Genomic DNA, 16,757 nt, shown 5'->3' with positions numbered 1-16,757 from the left:
GTATACTGCATTGTATCCTCACATCTGGATATGATAGTCTCCATTACACAGTTACTATAAATCTCCTTAAATAAAAGCTACAAAACAAAATCAACAACAGGAAGAAAAAAGGAATTAAAAATAACATGAAGTTAGATATCATACTACTGAATGACTAATGTATAGTTGATGAAAAAAAATCAAGAACCTTCTAAAATCAAGAACCTTCTGCATAAAATGATGCTACTGTATGATCTATCAGTTAGTAAAGAATTTAATAAGAAAAAATACTGTTTTGAAGAAATGAAACTAAAAATAAAAACATCAAAATCCATGAGATATAGTTTCCACTGATCTTTGTTGGTGAGATGTGTCTTCTGCAGGCAATAGATGGGTTTTGTTTTTTAAACTAGTCTAATAACCTATGGCATCTGACTGATGCGTTTAAGCCCATTTACATTCAGAAGTAATATGGATAGGTGGTAATTTGGTCCTGTTATTTTAGCAGTGGGTTGTTCACTGATTTAGTCTTCTGTTGTTCTTTTACTGGGATGTTCTTCACATTTGCCTTTGGTTTTGACGGGTGCTATTCGTCTTCTCTGTCAAGAGAACATATTTAAACATCATTTGTAGGGCAGGTCTTGAAAAGGCACATTTTAAAACTTTATTGTGGAAGATTTTATTTCATTTTCAAAGACGAAAGCTTTGCTGGGTATGTTATTCTGGGCTGACAATTTTTTGATTTTAGAATCTGGAATATGTTGCTCCATTCTCTTCTGGCCTGTAGCGTTTCCTGTGAGAGGTCTCCTGTGAATTTAATTGCCATTCCTCTATAGGTCAATTGATTTTTTTTCCTGTGCACATTTAAGGATCTTTTCCTTATATTTGACTGAAGAGAGCTTGATTATTGTGTGCCGTGGTGAAGATTGCTTTTGGTTAACTCTGTTGAGACTTCTGTGCCACTCCTGGATATTATTTCTCAATTCTTTCTCCAGATTAGGGACGTTTTCCTTTATTATTTCATTAAATACATTTTAAAACCCAGCTTCTCCTTCTGTGCCTTCTGGAACTCTCATAACTTTTATATTTTGCCTTTTAGTAGTGTCTCTTAATTCTTTTTTATTATTGTTTATTATTTTTAATTCATTAATTACATTGTATTATGTGACACAGTTTCATAGGTACTTGGGTTCTCCCCACCCCTCCCCAAACCCTCCCACCATGGTGGATTCCTCCACCTTGTTGCATAACCACAGCTCAAGTTCAGTTGAGATTCCCCCATTGCAAGCGTATACCAAACATAGAGCTCAACGGCTTCTTAGGTATACCCTTTCTGGTCTGAAGACAGAGCCAGCAGAGTATCATCCCAGTCAATTGAAAGCTCCAACATACCATCAGCAAAAATTTACATCATTATGGAATTAATTGACATAGTAATGAGTAACCAATATGTTAAAAGTAAATGCGAGTTCCTAGCCACCTTCTGTGACCACCTCACTTACATTTCAATTTTAGTTTATACACAACATATAACATTCATAACATAACATAACATAACATGTTATACATAACATCATATCATCTTAAATTAAGGCAAACATGTGGTATTTAACCTTTTGGGATTGGCTCATTTCCCTTAGCATTATGGTTTCCAGTTTGGCCCATTTGGCCACAAAGAACTGCATTTTGTTTTTTTTAATAGCTGAGTAGTATTCCATGGAGTAGATGAACCATAGCTTTCTTATCCAGTCCTCTGTTGATGGGCATTTTGGTTGCTTCCATGTTTTTGCAATTACTGATTGTGCTGCTATGAACATAGGAGTGCATGTTGGTTTCTCATAAAACAATTGTTCTGGATATATTCCTAGGAGTGCTATTGCTGGAGTGTCTCTTAATTCTTTAATTTTTTTTTAGCTTGACCCAGCTCTACTTCCGGCTTTTTGATTGTTTCCCCATTGTGACAATAAATATCTTCCAAGTCTGAGATTGTTTCTTCTGCCTCCTTCCGCCTATTATTGAGACTTTCCACTGAATTTTTAAATTGCTTGATTGCATCATTCATTTCCAATAATTTATCTTGATTTTGTTTCAGTGTTGCTATTTCCTATGTGACATACTCCTTAAATTCCTTGAATTCCTGTATGTGTTTCTCATAGTTGATAAGAAGGTTAATAGTAAGTTTTCTGAATTCTGCATCCCCCATTTTCTCGATGTACTCCTCTGTTAACTCTGAGGTTGGCAAGGGCTTTTGCTTCTTTGCAGGGGAGTCTTCAGTAATATTCATTGTGCCTTTGCCTCTTCTTTTGCTCTTGGTCATTATACTTTTGGTTAGCAAATTCTCCTCAGGGCAGGTTTCTAAGCTGTGTCACCCACAGGTCTACAGTTCTGTTTTACTTATTATGGTTGGTACACGGGTCTTTGAATCACTTGTGCTACTCACTCCAGCAAGTTTTAGATCTTGGCTCTTGTGTTAGACTTCCACCGCAATCTCTGAGCCCTGGCTCTTGGCTCAACACTCTCTACCTCCTGTGTTCCCGTGCTGAGACTGCACCGTTGTCTGAACAACCTTTCTCCCATTTCTGGTATGAGCAATTCCCAGGATTAGGGAGACACCAACGCTCTAAATAGCTAGGTTGTTGTTAGTGCTGATCTTTCCAGAATCTGCTGGCCATTATATCTGAGGGCCACATGGACCTATTTTGAGTCGTAAGATGTCAAAGTTGGTATTGTTTTTGATGTGGGACCAGTGTAATGCTCTGAGCTAGCTCAGTGAGCTCATTCCCAGTGCGGCACCTGTGCAGCTCACTGTTGCCCCTGCAGTCTCAAAGCCTTTACTACACTGTACAAAATGGTACCTGATGTGCCACTCATTGAGTTCTGGATCTGTTGGCCATTAGGTCTGGGGGCTACCCAGACCTACTTTGGGTGGAATTTATCGGATGCCACATGTTTGTAATGCATTGAGCCAGACATTAATTAGCTCCCAGCTCAGTATATGCGCATTCCTTTCCTGTAACCTTTGCCTCCCTGCACAAAAAGGCACCCAAAGTGGCTGTTGTGGACATTCTGGCTGTGAAATTTACCCTGTTCCCTCACAGCCTGTTTGGGATCTGCTGCTCTGTCTGCTTCTGGTCAAAGCAAACAAACCAACACAATGGGCAGTTCTTTGTCTCAGTTCCTTTCCTGAGCCCCTAGTGAACTCCCCTTCCCACCTGGCTGCTGGGGGAGCTGCAGGCAAAGGTTAGATTGCCATTGGCTGAAATCTGCTGGGGTACCTAGTACTGTTGTTTGTGCTGTTGCTTTTCCATGTGCGTCAGTCTCCAGTGCTTCTCTGCCATCATTCTGTCCTCTCCTATTTCCTGGAATGTGACCTCTCTGCTCACTCTGGCTAATGTTTCTGCATGTGTTTAAATGCATCCTTACCCTATTCCACCACCTTGATTCTCCCCTCATATTCAAATGGTGATTAAAATATTCTCAGCAGAAAAAGCAAAAAGAATGCATAACAAAACAAAATATAAATGATTCAACATGAAATTCTATCTTAGACACTAAAAAATATAGTTGCTATTAGAAAACATGAATGGAAAAAAAATAATAGCCGAGTTAAATAGTAATAAAAGCATTTTGGCCCTGCCTCTATCTGTGGCACTGGCATCGTACATGGATATGCTTGTGTCCTGGCTGTTCCACTTCCAATCCAGTTCATTGTTCATGAACTGGGAAAGCAGCAGGATGGCTCAAGTGCTTGGACCTCTGAACCCATGTGGGAGATCTGGAAGAAGTTCCCATGGCTATTTAGGAAGTGAACCAATGGATGGAAGAAGACCTATATCTCCTCCTCTCTGTAGTTCTTTCCGGAAAAGTAAATAAATCTTAAAAAAGAAAGTAGTTTGTTAGAAAAAAAATAATAAACCTTCAACTACATCAAGAAAAAAGGTCTCAAATCAGTAGACTTGCATACAAAAAGGTAACTTTACAGAGACAAAAAGAACTATAAAGGAGTACTTTGAACAATTGTATATCAATAAATTAGGTAAGTGGAGAGAAATGAACTCTTACAAAAACACAAATTACTAATATCAAATCAATAAAAAGTAGAAAATCTGTAAAAGGCTATAATCAGCAAAGAAACTGAATTAGTAATCACAAAACACTAATTAAAATAAAAAACCCAGGCCCCGGATGGTTTCATGAATAAAATATATCAAAAGCTTTAAAAATGAATACCAATTCTTCACAAACTTTGCTAAAAAAAAAAAAAGCCCATTTCCTAACACATTCTATGAGAACCTATTTCCAACTAACACCAAATCAAAGACATTACAAGTAAACTATAGATGAGTTAATTATCATGAAAATGGGCTCAAAATCATTAACCACATTGGTGCAAAATGATACCGGAAACAGAAAATAAATAAATATACCACTAATAGAGTGGTATATGTGCGTATATGTGTGTGTGTGTGTGTATCTCAGGTTAGGAATGCAAATTTTTCCCCTTAACATCTGAAAAGCAATGTCATTCACACCAGAACCCCACATTCACCACAAGAGAGAAAAATATTTTGACAAAATACAATATCTTTTCAAATAAACAATAAATTAGGATCAGAAAGGCACTTCCTCAACATGATAGAGGTCATCTAAAATAAATCCCACAACTGATATTTTAGGGGGTGATGAAAGTATGACTATATTGCCGTGAAGTTCTAGGGTAAGAGCAAGAATGCCTGCTTTCACCACTTAAATGTTCTACTGGAGGTAGTAACCATAGCAATTAGGCAAAAATAAATAAATAAATAAATAAAAAGCACCCAAACTGGACAGGAAAAAGCAAAACCAAGTCACCCTATTGATATGATTTTAAATATAGAAGCACACAAAAATCTACCAAAAATACTAGAGTAATGAATTCAGCAAGATCAATATAAAAATCTGTATCTGTACACAGTTACAATGGACAACATAAAACTTACACCTTAGAGACTTTACTTCATACTGAAATGGATGACTATGGTCAAAAGGTCAGAGTTGTGGAGAAATTCTAATTCTCTGACACTACTGTTGTCAATGTAACTGGTATAGTCCCTTCTGAAAACAGTCTAGTACCTCCTTATTTGATTATCATTTGACCCAGTAATTCTATTCCTAGGTACAATACATTCAAGACAATGAAAACACACATGCATATGAAAACTTGTAAATAATCATTCTCAGAGTTATTTGTAACTGCCCAAAGATGGAAACAATGAAGCTGTCCATCAACTGTTTAAACAGTAAACACAATGTGGTACATGTGCACAATGGAATATTATTTCATGAAAAATACTGAAGTGCTGATACACAGTAAAATACGGATAAACTGCCAAAACACTGTAACACACAAGAGGCAACAAAGTAGATTATTTCACTCACATGAAATGTCCAGATATAATGGTTTAAATAAATTTTAGTTGCCCAAATTAATACGTATATTTAAATATCTAAGTCTTACGGATTAAGGGTGAACATCCAATCTAATTACTATGTATGAAGAATCCTTGGGAAGTGAGCAAACTGAATCAGACTGTTAGGTGGAGCCTTATGACTAAATCATGAATGCTATATAAAGAAACATACATGGGCATGGAGGAGGAGCACATTTTCTGTGTCTCTATATCCTGCGTTTTCACGTAATCATCTCTGAAGAGACGCTGCCATGGAGTTCCAATCAGAGATTAGAAGAGTGGAACTGACCACCTGATCATGAACTGTGAATCTCCAAACTATCAGTCAAAACAAACTTTCTCTCCTAAGTTGCTCTCCTCAGGCATTTTAAGGTAATTAAAAGCTTATTAACACAGCTGAACAGATTAAATGACTGCTTAGAAATGGGTGCCATGAAAGGAAATAATAAGACAGCTTTTAGAGGATACGGAGGTTTTTTTTTTTTTCCTGAAGATGTATTTATTTTTTATTGGAAAGTCAGGTTTACAGAGAGGAGAGACAGAGAGGAAGATCTTCCAACCGCTAGTTCATTCCCCAAGTGGCCGTAATGGCCAGAGCTGAGCTGATCTGAAGCCAGGAGCCCAAAGCCTCTTCTGGGTCTCCCATGTGGATGCATGCTCCCAAGGTCTTGGGCTGTCCTCGATTGCTTTCCCAGGCCACAAGCAGGGAGCTAGAAGGGAGGTGGAGTAGTCAGGATATGAACCAGCACCCATATAGGATCCTGGAGCATGCAAGGTACGGATTTAGCCACTAGGTTACTGTGCTGGGTCCAGAGTTTCTTTAAAATGCTTTAGGATTGTAAAATTGTGGTGCTGGTTGCTGACAATCTGTTCATGTGCTAAAAGCCACTGAACTGATACATTATCAACAATAAATAAAACAAAACCTCAGAGAGGTATTACTTAAGTTTTAGGTTTTTGGCCTAGCGGTAGGATGCCAGTTGAGACATTTTTATCGTATATCAGAGTGTATGGATTTGATTTCCAGCTGTAGATGCTGATTCAAGCTTCTTGTCAATGCAGACCTGAAGCAGCTCAAGTAGCTGGGTTCCTGCCCAGTTCATGTGAGACCTGGTAGGTCTACCATGCTGGGCCCCATTATGTTCGTAAACTGTAAATATGGGTGCTGGCTTGTGTCCCAGCAGCTCAATTTTCCTTCCAGCTCCCTGCTTGTGGCCTAGAAAAGCTGTAGCTGATGGCCCAATGCCTTGTGATCCTGCACCTGCATTGGAAACTGGGAGGAAGCTCCTGGCTCCTGGCTTTGGATCAGCTCAGCTCTGGCCATTGCGGTCAATTGGACAGTGAACTAGCAGATGGAAGATCTTTCTCTATGTCCTTCTCTCTGTATATCTGCTTTTCCAATACAAAAAAAAATTTAAAGATTTATTTTTATTGTTGTACCAGATTTTATAACTCTACATACTTGCCAACATATATTATGCTTTGAAAAAAAGCCACTTGACACCCTATTTAATTTGCACATACACAGTATTAATATATACTTTATAGAACTCTTGCATGTATGCACTGAGATTCTTGCATAAATGTTTAAAAACATTTAGAATGAGAAAATTGTAAAGTGCTCAAATATCCACAGAATAATGTCCAGTGACATAATGAAATCCTCTCCATTTATACTTTCAACCATCCATCACCTACCTACGAAAATAAACTACAGTTAAACATATCAATATGGAAAAATCACACAAATACTGAGCAAAAGTCACAGGAATAGCTACAGTATGATTCTAGATATACAAAATGGAAAAGAAGTAATTAAGAACTATTTTGTTCAGAATACAAGTGCATTGGATAACATTCAGAAATTTAAAACCAGTACAAATGCAATTGAAGTAGAATAATGTCGGTCTCTTACCAGTCCTCTTAGGCAATCCTGCCGAAAAGGCTCGCAAAGATGTCATAAGGTGTCCATTATCTACTCTCTGGCCAATAAATTTTACTGTTACTACTGCATATGGAAGACACTGCCTAGGTTTATCTACTGGCTTTGAAAAAAGATTGTATTCATAGAAGTAAACCTGGAAGATAAGCAAAAAAAAAAAAAAGATCAAATATAGGCTGATTAATTTTGATGTAATACTAGAATAAGCTCATAGTTTAAAAACAAACTGCACAATGTTATTTACTGAATGCATCTTCTCCCTCTGTCTTTCTCAATGTTAATATTTGTGGTGATATATAAAATTCATTTTTCCAAACCATATTTTTTTCTTTTTTTTATTATTGATTACATTGCATTATGTGACACAGTTTTATAGGCACTGGGATTCCCCCCACCCCTCCCCAAACCGCCCCCATGGTGGATTCCTCCACCTTGTTGCATTCATACCATATTTTTTTTCTTGATAGGTTACTACTGTTCTCAAAAGCAGACCCAATTTGTTGTTAAGAAACAGTTCTCCACTGGAAGTGAAAAAATTCGGCCCAAAGTCTTGGGACCCTACAACCACGTGGGAGACCCAGAAGAGGCTCCGGGCTCCTGGCTTTGGATTAGCTCAGTTCTGGCCGTTGCAGCCACTTGGGGAGTGAATCAGCGGACAGAAGATCTCTGTCTCTCCTCCTCTGTATATTTGACTTCGTAATAAAAATAAATAAATCTTTAAAAAAAAGTACAAAAGTTTTCAAATCTGAACCACATTATGTTTTATTTATGGGAAAATTAACTAGGAATATAAAAATTGCTTAATACATTTTACATACAGGAGCACATACACACTTCTTTATAGAAGATTCATTTTCATTTAATGTTCCATGATTATAGATAAAACTATTAAAAATTCTACAGATTCACAAAGTATCTAATCAAGATTTCACAGAACTGCAGCAGGTATTAGGCCTAGGGGTTAAGACACCGGTTAGATGCTTGCATTCCGTAACAGTGTCCCTCGGCTTAGTATGTATCTTTGGCTCCTCACTCCATCATCCTGTCTGCATACACCCCGAGAGGCAGCAGCGATGGCTCAAGTAATGGACTCCTGCTACTTCTGTGGAATTGGATTGAGTTCCCCACTCCCAGCGTTGGTACAGCCCAATTCTGCCAGTTACAGTCATATGAGGCATGAACCACAGCAATTTCTTTATTTTTTCCTCTTCTTTCTTTACTCCTCACTTCCTAAAGATCTATTTTGTAAGTCACAGTTACAGAGACAGAGAGGAATAAACAGAGTGAAGAGATCTTCTATTCACTGATTCACTTCCAGAGGCTGCAACAGCTAGTATTGTGCCAGGCTGAAACAAGGAGTTTCTTCTTGACTCCCCAGGTGGGTACCAGGGATTCAAACACCTGGGCCATCTCCTGAGTTTTCCAGCTTATTAAGGAGCTGGGTTGGGAGTGGAGCAGCCAGAATGCTGACCAGCACTCATTTGAGGTGTTGCCATTGCAGGTGAGATTTGCCTTCTGTGTCATAACGCCAGCTCAGAGTGCCTCCTTTCTGTCCCTTCTATTCTTTGTACTTCCTTCCTTCCTTCCTCCCCCTTTCCCCCCCATCTCTCAAATGATTTTTAAAACAAAAGACTATTACTTCACTTAATGGCTAAAGCATAAAACATTTTTCTCCTTTTACAAAGGATCAATAACATACAGCTTTGTGTCCTTAAAGATTAATTTATTTGAAAGAAAAAAAGTGAGAGAGGGATCCCTCCCACCTTCAGCTTCTCTTCCCAGATGGCAGCAGTGGGCATCGCTGAAACTAGAAAATGAAAATGTAACAGTGTTTGTCTCATTGGGGGTGGTAGGAACCCAGTATCTGAGCTATCATTGTTGCCTCTTAGGGTCTGTGCTGGCAGGAAGCTAGAGTCAGGAATCAAACCCAGGTACTCCAATGGGGGATACATGTATCTTAACTTCTAGGTTAAATACCCAATATGCTGTTTTTAGGTTAGTGTTATTTTAACTGATAAATCATAACTATATATTTATGAAGCGCAAAATATGTATATTTCAAAAACATAATTATCATTATTTATGGTGAGGCTGTTTTGAATTATGCAACACATTGTTTTTAACAACAGTCACCTTATTGTGCTTTCAAATTCTTGCATTACATAATGTGACGTGTATGCCTTTCAAATAATCAAATGAACCATGACTGTCAACATACCACTGAACTGTAAGCTTGGAGTTCAAGAGTATCTTTCAGAGAAGGTGCATTTCTTGACATATGACAATCAAAGTTAGGAGAAGGATCTAAAGAAACTTTGCTTTTATCCACCGAAGGTTGGATTTTCTTTACTTTTCCAAACAGAACCTTAAAAATATAAGAATATATCAAAATACTTTCAAAATCACTCTTTAAATAGAAAAGTATGGCTGTTCAAAAAGGGCAGAAATATAAATGGAAAGATGATCCATGTCCTAGATGAATGTGATGATTTAACAGGTTTCAGAAAATCTTTTACAAATGAGTTTTAGTTCAAAAGCTTACCTTCCAGATTATACAAACAATAGCTCACATTTTTTTTAATTTAGGTTACAGAGAATGACAGAACAGGAGAGGTGAATTAGAATTGCAGATGTTAAAACATTTATTTAACATTTAAGAAAAGGCTAAGGAAAAAATAAAAACTGTAACAAAATTAAAACACCCAGGAACCCACATATAATAAAGTACAGCATACAAATTAAATTACTAAAATATTAGTGAAGGAAGAATCTATTATTCAAAGAATGGTATGGGACAAAAAATTTAATTCCACTCTTAATTTGTACAAAATATCAAACAAGTTAAATAGTTAATTATTAAAAATACAATGAAAAATCATAGTAAGAAATAAAACATTCACCTAGTCACAAAGTGAAATTCTTTTCTAACAACGAATTCCAAGAAATCATTACAAATTTATTTTGCTTTATGTTAGAACTTTTGTATACAGCGAAAACAACCAAAAACTTTTAGAAAATTGAAATCATGAGAATAATTGGCAAAAGAAAAGCTGGAACAAAGTGTAATGAATAACACAAGAATACGCATTTTAAAAAGAACACATATTTTACATAAAGCCACCAATACTACTGTTAAGTTTAGCAGATCAACGCACTTATTTAAAAGTCAAAACAACACTGTTTGAGGTACAACAACTGTAAGGCTCTAAGAAATAAAGCAAATGAGAGGACTATACTACTGTAATTATATGGAGGGAGACAGTGAGATAGAATGGGGGATATAGGGAATAATCCCTGTGACTATAGAACTGTGACATGAAAAAAAAACTAAAATACCTTGAGAAAAAAAAAAGCAAAATAAAAATTCACTTTAGGGCCCAGCGCGATAGCTTAGTGGCTAATGTTCCCGTCTTGCACGCACTGGGATATCATACGGGAGCCGATTCTAATCCTGGCAGCCCTGCTTCCCAGCCAGCTCCCTGCTTGTGGCCTGGGAAAGCAGTTGAGGACGGCCCAAAGCCTTGGGACCCTGCACCCACATGGGAGACCCAGAAGAGGCTTGGGGGCTCCTGGCTTTAGATCAGCTCAGCTCCAGCCGTTGTGGCTGCTTGAGGAGGGAATCAATGGATGGAAAATCTTCCTCTCTGTCTCTCCTCCTCTCTGTATATCTGACTTTTCAACAAAAAATTAAATAAATATTAAAAAACACAAAAAAACAAAAAATTTCACTTTCTTGTAATTTAGAGAAAGAATGTACACTAAGCTTGATGATGCACTGTTGTTGGGTATTACATGTCAGCTGTTTTTAAACCAGTGCTTTCTCTTTCTGCCCCCTACTCCCTGCCCTCTGTCTCTTTTTCTCTCTGTTTCTCTCTCTTTCACACACACACGTTTCAGAGGCCCTGTTTCCAGTACCCAGGTGTCTCTGAAGTTCACATCCTTGTTGAGAGTAGCACAATTATCAAAATCAATAAACAATGAAGGCACAACACTATTAAACTGAATGGGAAGAGCTTCACAATTTTAGCTTAAGCCAAATGACTGTAATACAACGTTGCACAGGAGAGAGCTTAAAACTCTATGGTTTTAATTATGGTATAAGCCAAACAGAGAAATAAAGGAGTGTCAATTAGGACAGAAAAATACATACTTTAAGAAGACAAAGATGATAAAGGCTGACATTGCTTATTTGGGAGCTTTGCCTGTGTTGCAAACTGAAGTAAATAGGGGAGAACTTTGAACGATGATGACAATAATGAACTTAATATAATTTAGAAACCATATTATAAAGAAAATAGATTCATGTTAATTTAAAACAAACTGTCCATATAGTAACTATTACTCACCTTGAACATTACAATGTTTTCTACAGTAATGTTTCGACTATGAGCATAATTCAAGGCAATGTCAACATGTCTAAACATGTAAATTCCAAGAAGAGGATTTCCTAGAATCTTCAACGTTGATGATCTGGTACTTATTCCATTCCGATATATCTCTGTGACATCACTGTGAGGAAGTGCCAAAAAACAGAAATGTTCCTCAAGTTCTCTGCCATGCCTTCCATTCTCTCTCATTTCCGACCTAAAACGAGACAAATAAGGTATATAATTTAAAGAGAATACCAACAGTAGTTTTAAGGAGAAAGTAAATATCTCAGCTCATCACAATTAGAAAGCAATAAAACATATGGTAATATTAAGAACAGTAAATACTCTGACATGGTAAGCACAAATCTAAGATCAGTCAAGATTTGTTTGCCATAGCCTATACAAGTCAGTAAAAATAAAGAGCTAACATTTCTTGAAAGCTGTTAATGTACCCATCACAAGGTCTGCAGCTTTTTTCATTTTCAACAAAGTTTCAACTGCCCAAGAAGTTATTAAAACTGTTGATATGTGTATTTTAAAAAGCAGGGGACAAAAAGATAATACTTGCCAAAGAAACAAAGCAACAGAGTAGGAACTGCATGTATTAACTCTTGCCTGTCAGGTTCCCAAGCTCAAATTCTTGCTAACTTACCATGGAGGAAAGATCATGGATGTCCTAACTATGTATTTATGTATTTGTGTATGATCATTTACTAGGAATATTGTCCATTTCTCAGGGATCTAGAAAATGGGTGAAGAAATAAGCTCCTATCTGACACTCCTAATTCTAGTACTTTCCTGGTAAGATCCATTTAAACACATAAAATATAAATCTCTGCTCCACAGTGGTAGAGTAGCTGGGGTGTTCTATCTACATGGTTTGTTCAGTAGTAGTTGAAGTATCATCTGGCAAATCAAGTAATCTAACAGGTTCAGACATCATGTATCCACAATGTGAGTCCAAATCATTTTTGGCAATTAGAACCTACAGAGCCTAGTAAAAGAATGCTTGCAGTACTACCAGGAAAACTGTCTATTTCTAAATTTTCTTTCCTAGAGCACTTGCCACACAATTTGCATTACATGTACCAGGCACATATGCATACTGATAATTGATTCATTTTCAACAGTGACTGTTAACAATACACAGGAGCACAAGTATAGAGCAACAGAAGCAAACACAATGATCAGGCCAATTTTTGTCAATCTTTGATCAAAAACAGCAGCATTTTCTGGCTCTTGTTTTTAACTAAGCATCACAGATCCTGTGAACACCTAAGATCTTTAGGTTGACTGTTACAGTTTAATGTCATGACAGGATTATAATATTCCTCACTCCCTCATTTTTATTTTTTGATTGCTCAACTGGGATTTTTTTTTGGGGGGGGATCTAAAAAACGTAATAAAAAGTCTGACTCAAGACAACAAAAAACCATTGTAAATTAAAGCAAGAAATATGCTCTGGAATCTTTAAAATTGGCAATAAAATCTGTAAATATTTTTAAAAATTTCAATCAATGTTTTCAGAATTACATTTGAAAAAATTTAAACCAAAATATGATTTAGAACTTAAAATGACCAATATAAAACTAGCTTTCATTACTACCTCTGACTTTATAAAAACTGTGCTTTCCAACATTATTTAGATACTAGGGTTTATGAATGTAAAAGGACAGAACTTTTCTGTCTCAAGACATCCATTTCAGAGGCAACAGGTAAAGTGAACCTGAGTAAACTTGTGTATCAGATGAGTTTACAAAGAACTAGCATATACAAGATAACTCTATAAAGAAACCTTAGTAGTATCAAGAGTCTATGTTCAGAGCATACTTATATTACCTACATTAAAAAATTAAAAATAATTTTTCAGAAATTCTTTCCCATGTTGAAAAAATTATTTCACAGACAGATACATATGCATGTGTGCACTCACACAAACATACACCAATACGGTGCTCCCATCTGCTGGTTCCTATCACAATGGCACATAATGGCTGAGGTTGGGCTGAATCCTGAGGCTGAAGGCAGGAGATGAGAACTCAACCAAGTATCTCATGTGGGCAGTAGGAACCCAACTACTACCATTAGCTCCCAGGGTGTACAGATAACAGGAAACTATAATCAGGATCCAGAGCTAGGGTTCCAACCCAGGTACTCTAATATAGTACGTGGATGTTCTAATTATCATCTTTATTACTAAGCCAGACAGCTTCTAATCTTTTAAAATGTTTATTTTCATTTCACTTTTTGAAAGGGAGAGACAGAGATCTTCCATGTGCTGGTTCACATCCCAGTTGCCCACATTAGCCAGTGCTAAGAGAGGCTGCAATTAGGAGCCAAAGAGCTCAGTCTGAGCCTCACATATTGGTAGAAGGGACCCAAAAACTTGAGTCATTACCTCTTTCTCCCAGTGTGCACATTAGAAGGAATCTGGATTGTAGGTGGAACAGCAAGGGCTCTAACCGGGACTACAAAACAGGATGCTGGTGTGCTAGGTGGTGGTTTAACCACATTGCCAATTTATTTTTTCCATGTTCCATACAGCAATACTAGTGAAAATTACATGTCAAACATGTACTTTAAAAAAAAGATTTATTTATTTTTATTGGAAAGATAAATTTACAGAGTGGACAAGAGACAGAGAGAAAGATCTTCCATCTGCTGGTTCACTTCTCAAGCAGCCACGATGGTCACAGCTGAGCCAAACTGAAGCCAGGAGCCACGAGCTTCTTACAGATCTCCCACATGGATACAGGGTCCCAAGACCTTGGGCTGTCCTCGACTGCTTTCCCAGGCCACAAGCAGGGAGCTGGCTGGGAAGTGGAGCAGCCGGGAACGAACCGTGCCCAAATGGGAACTCTGGCGTGCCAAGGTGAGGACTTTGGTCACTAGGCTACTATGCAGCGCCCAAACCTATAGCTTTTTTTCCTACTCATTTATTCATTAATTACATTGTATTACATGACACAATTTCATAGGTACTGGGATTCTCCCCCTTCACCCCAAACCCTCCCCCCATGGTGGATTCCTTCATCTTGATGCATAATCACAGCTCAAGTTCCGTTGGGATTCCCTCATTGCAAGCATATACCATACATAGAGTCCAGCATCCTATTGTCCAGTCAAGTTCAACGGCCTCTTAGGGAGGCCCTCTCAGGTTTGAAGGCAGAGCAAGCAGAGTGTCTTCCCGATCAATTAGAAGGTCCAACATATCATCAGCAACAATCCAGGTACGATGAGGCTGGTGCAGAGTCCACTGATTGACACAGTCCATCATAGAGTTTCCCCTTGTCCAGTATTTCGCTGCCAACATATAGCTGAGGTAGTTGATTGATCTACTCCATCTTCCATCTTTTCTTGGTTAATGCTTTGATTCCTGCATTTTGATCAAGGGAATCCCCAAAGAAACTTTGAGGTGTTCCCAGTCCAGGCTCCTACATGTACTAGGTAAGCACAGTGCCCGCCACAGTCCATCACCCCATCAGCTGGTGGTTGCAACCACTGGGTTGGTTCTATTCTCAGCCCCGACCTCCATTGGAACCACTGAGTATTGCAGCCCTTCCCGGCTCTGCCCATCACACTCGTCCTTCACTTAACCCAGTGGGAGGTGTGCTGCAAACCTACAGCTTTTAAATTTCTGGATTAGAAACAGTAAAATCAGCCCAGTATTTAGGTTTTGAGATTTCTATTTATAATCTTGTCTGTGGGTTTCTCATTTTGGTCAATATATTATAAACTATTATTTATTTTCATATTCAGTAAATAAATCAAGAAATTATAAAATTATCAAGAAATTATGGTACAGCACAATTAGTGGTAGAAATAGGACTTAGAGCTTGTACATCTTTCCGAAGATCTTGAACTTTCAGTTAACTTTGTGCTACCATACTATCTCCCTACTGAAACTTAATTATATCACCTAGAACAGGTTCCAAGGTAATCTGCATAAAATATGGAATCAATACATAGGTGAGTAAATCAAACACAGAAATATTTTATTCCTAGGTTCAACTGGGAAAAAAATACAAATATGTATTTAGCTATTAGTGGTATCTCAAGTTAAAAAATTAAATTATTCAGGATTTTTAGAAAATAAAAATATGCGGCAATTTCTCTGGAGAGCTTGAAAGATAACTCATCAGTTTTCAAGTTCATCAGATTATTTGTCTTTTTAAAAGATTTATTAATTTTTATTGGCAAGACAGATAAACAGAAAGGAGGAGAGTCAGAGAGAAAGATCTTCCATCCACTGGTTCACTCCCCAAGTGACCACAACATCTGGAGCCAATTTGAAGTCAGGAGCCAGGAGCTTCTTATAGGTCTCCCATGCAGGTGCAGGGTCCCAAGTTTGGGCCATCCTGCTGCTTTTCCCAGGCCACAATCAGGGAGCTGGACGGGAAGTGGAGCAGCTGGGACATGAACTAGTGCCCACAGGGGATCCTGGCATGTGCAGGGCAAGGATTTAGCCACTAAATTGTGTTGGACTTGGAAGGTAATTCTTATGAGCAGGTTATTACAATAGCCTGTGTTTGGGTAGTCTTTGCTTTCTGTGTGACCTTTCCTCTGTTCATACTTAACTGCCACAGAATATTTGTTAAAGCTCACATTACACCATTTTACTTGGAACCTCCAAAAATGGGAATCAAATAAAACCTTTTCTCTTAGTAAGTTACCTACCTTAGGTATTTCACTGTGGTAAGGAAAAACCTAGTGCAGTCTGTGGCTTCGAGTTACATATGTAGTCTTTTTTGATATGTAAGTTAACATATGCAAAGATTCTGGAGAATGGATGTAGGCATCTTTGGGGAACAGACTGTGCATTTACTCAGTCCCTTAATGGTATTTAGAACTTAAAAGTGTTTTTTCCTATTTGTTTCTGATTTTCTATTTTACTGTCTACATCTTTTATTCCATGGCTGGCCCTTGTCAGGGTGTTAAGAGAGACCAGCCAAAGGCTTCTTTCTTGCTCACAGCTACTAAGGGACAAACATTACATGACATAAATTACTTTCTAAA

At 37.7% G+C, this 16,757-nt stretch overlaps 1 protein-coding gene across 5 annotated transcripts in view; it reads right to left on the bottom strand.

Moving 5' to 3' along the window:
• The window catches only part of TEX15 (testis expressed 15, meiosis and synapsis associated), a 73,066-nt gene that overhangs the window by 15,544 nt on the left and 40,765 nt on the right, over positions 1 to 16,757 (bottom strand). For all 5 annotated transcript variants that reach the window (XM_058669838.1, XM_058669841.1, XM_058669840.1 and 2 more), the window contains 3 exons: positions 11,718 to 11,955; positions 9,590 to 9,736; positions 7,345 to 7,507 (listed from right to left, as the gene is read on the bottom strand). In XM_058669838.1, coding sequence (XP_058525821.1) covers positions 7,345 to 7,507; positions 9,590 to 9,736; positions 11,718 to 11,955 — 548 coding nt within the window. The remainder of the gene's footprint in view (positions 1 to 7,344; positions 7,508 to 9,589; positions 9,737 to 11,717; positions 11,956 to 16,757) is intronic.

The sequence above is a fragment of the Ochotona princeps genome, chromosome 11, assembly GCF_030435755.1.
Source record: "Ochotona princeps isolate mOchPri1 chromosome 11, mOchPri1.hap1, whole genome shotgun sequence".
NCBI lineage: Eukaryota > Metazoa > Chordata > Mammalia > Lagomorpha > Ochotonidae > Ochotona > Ochotona princeps.
This window is presented reverse-complemented; position numbering and strand designations above follow the sequence as displayed.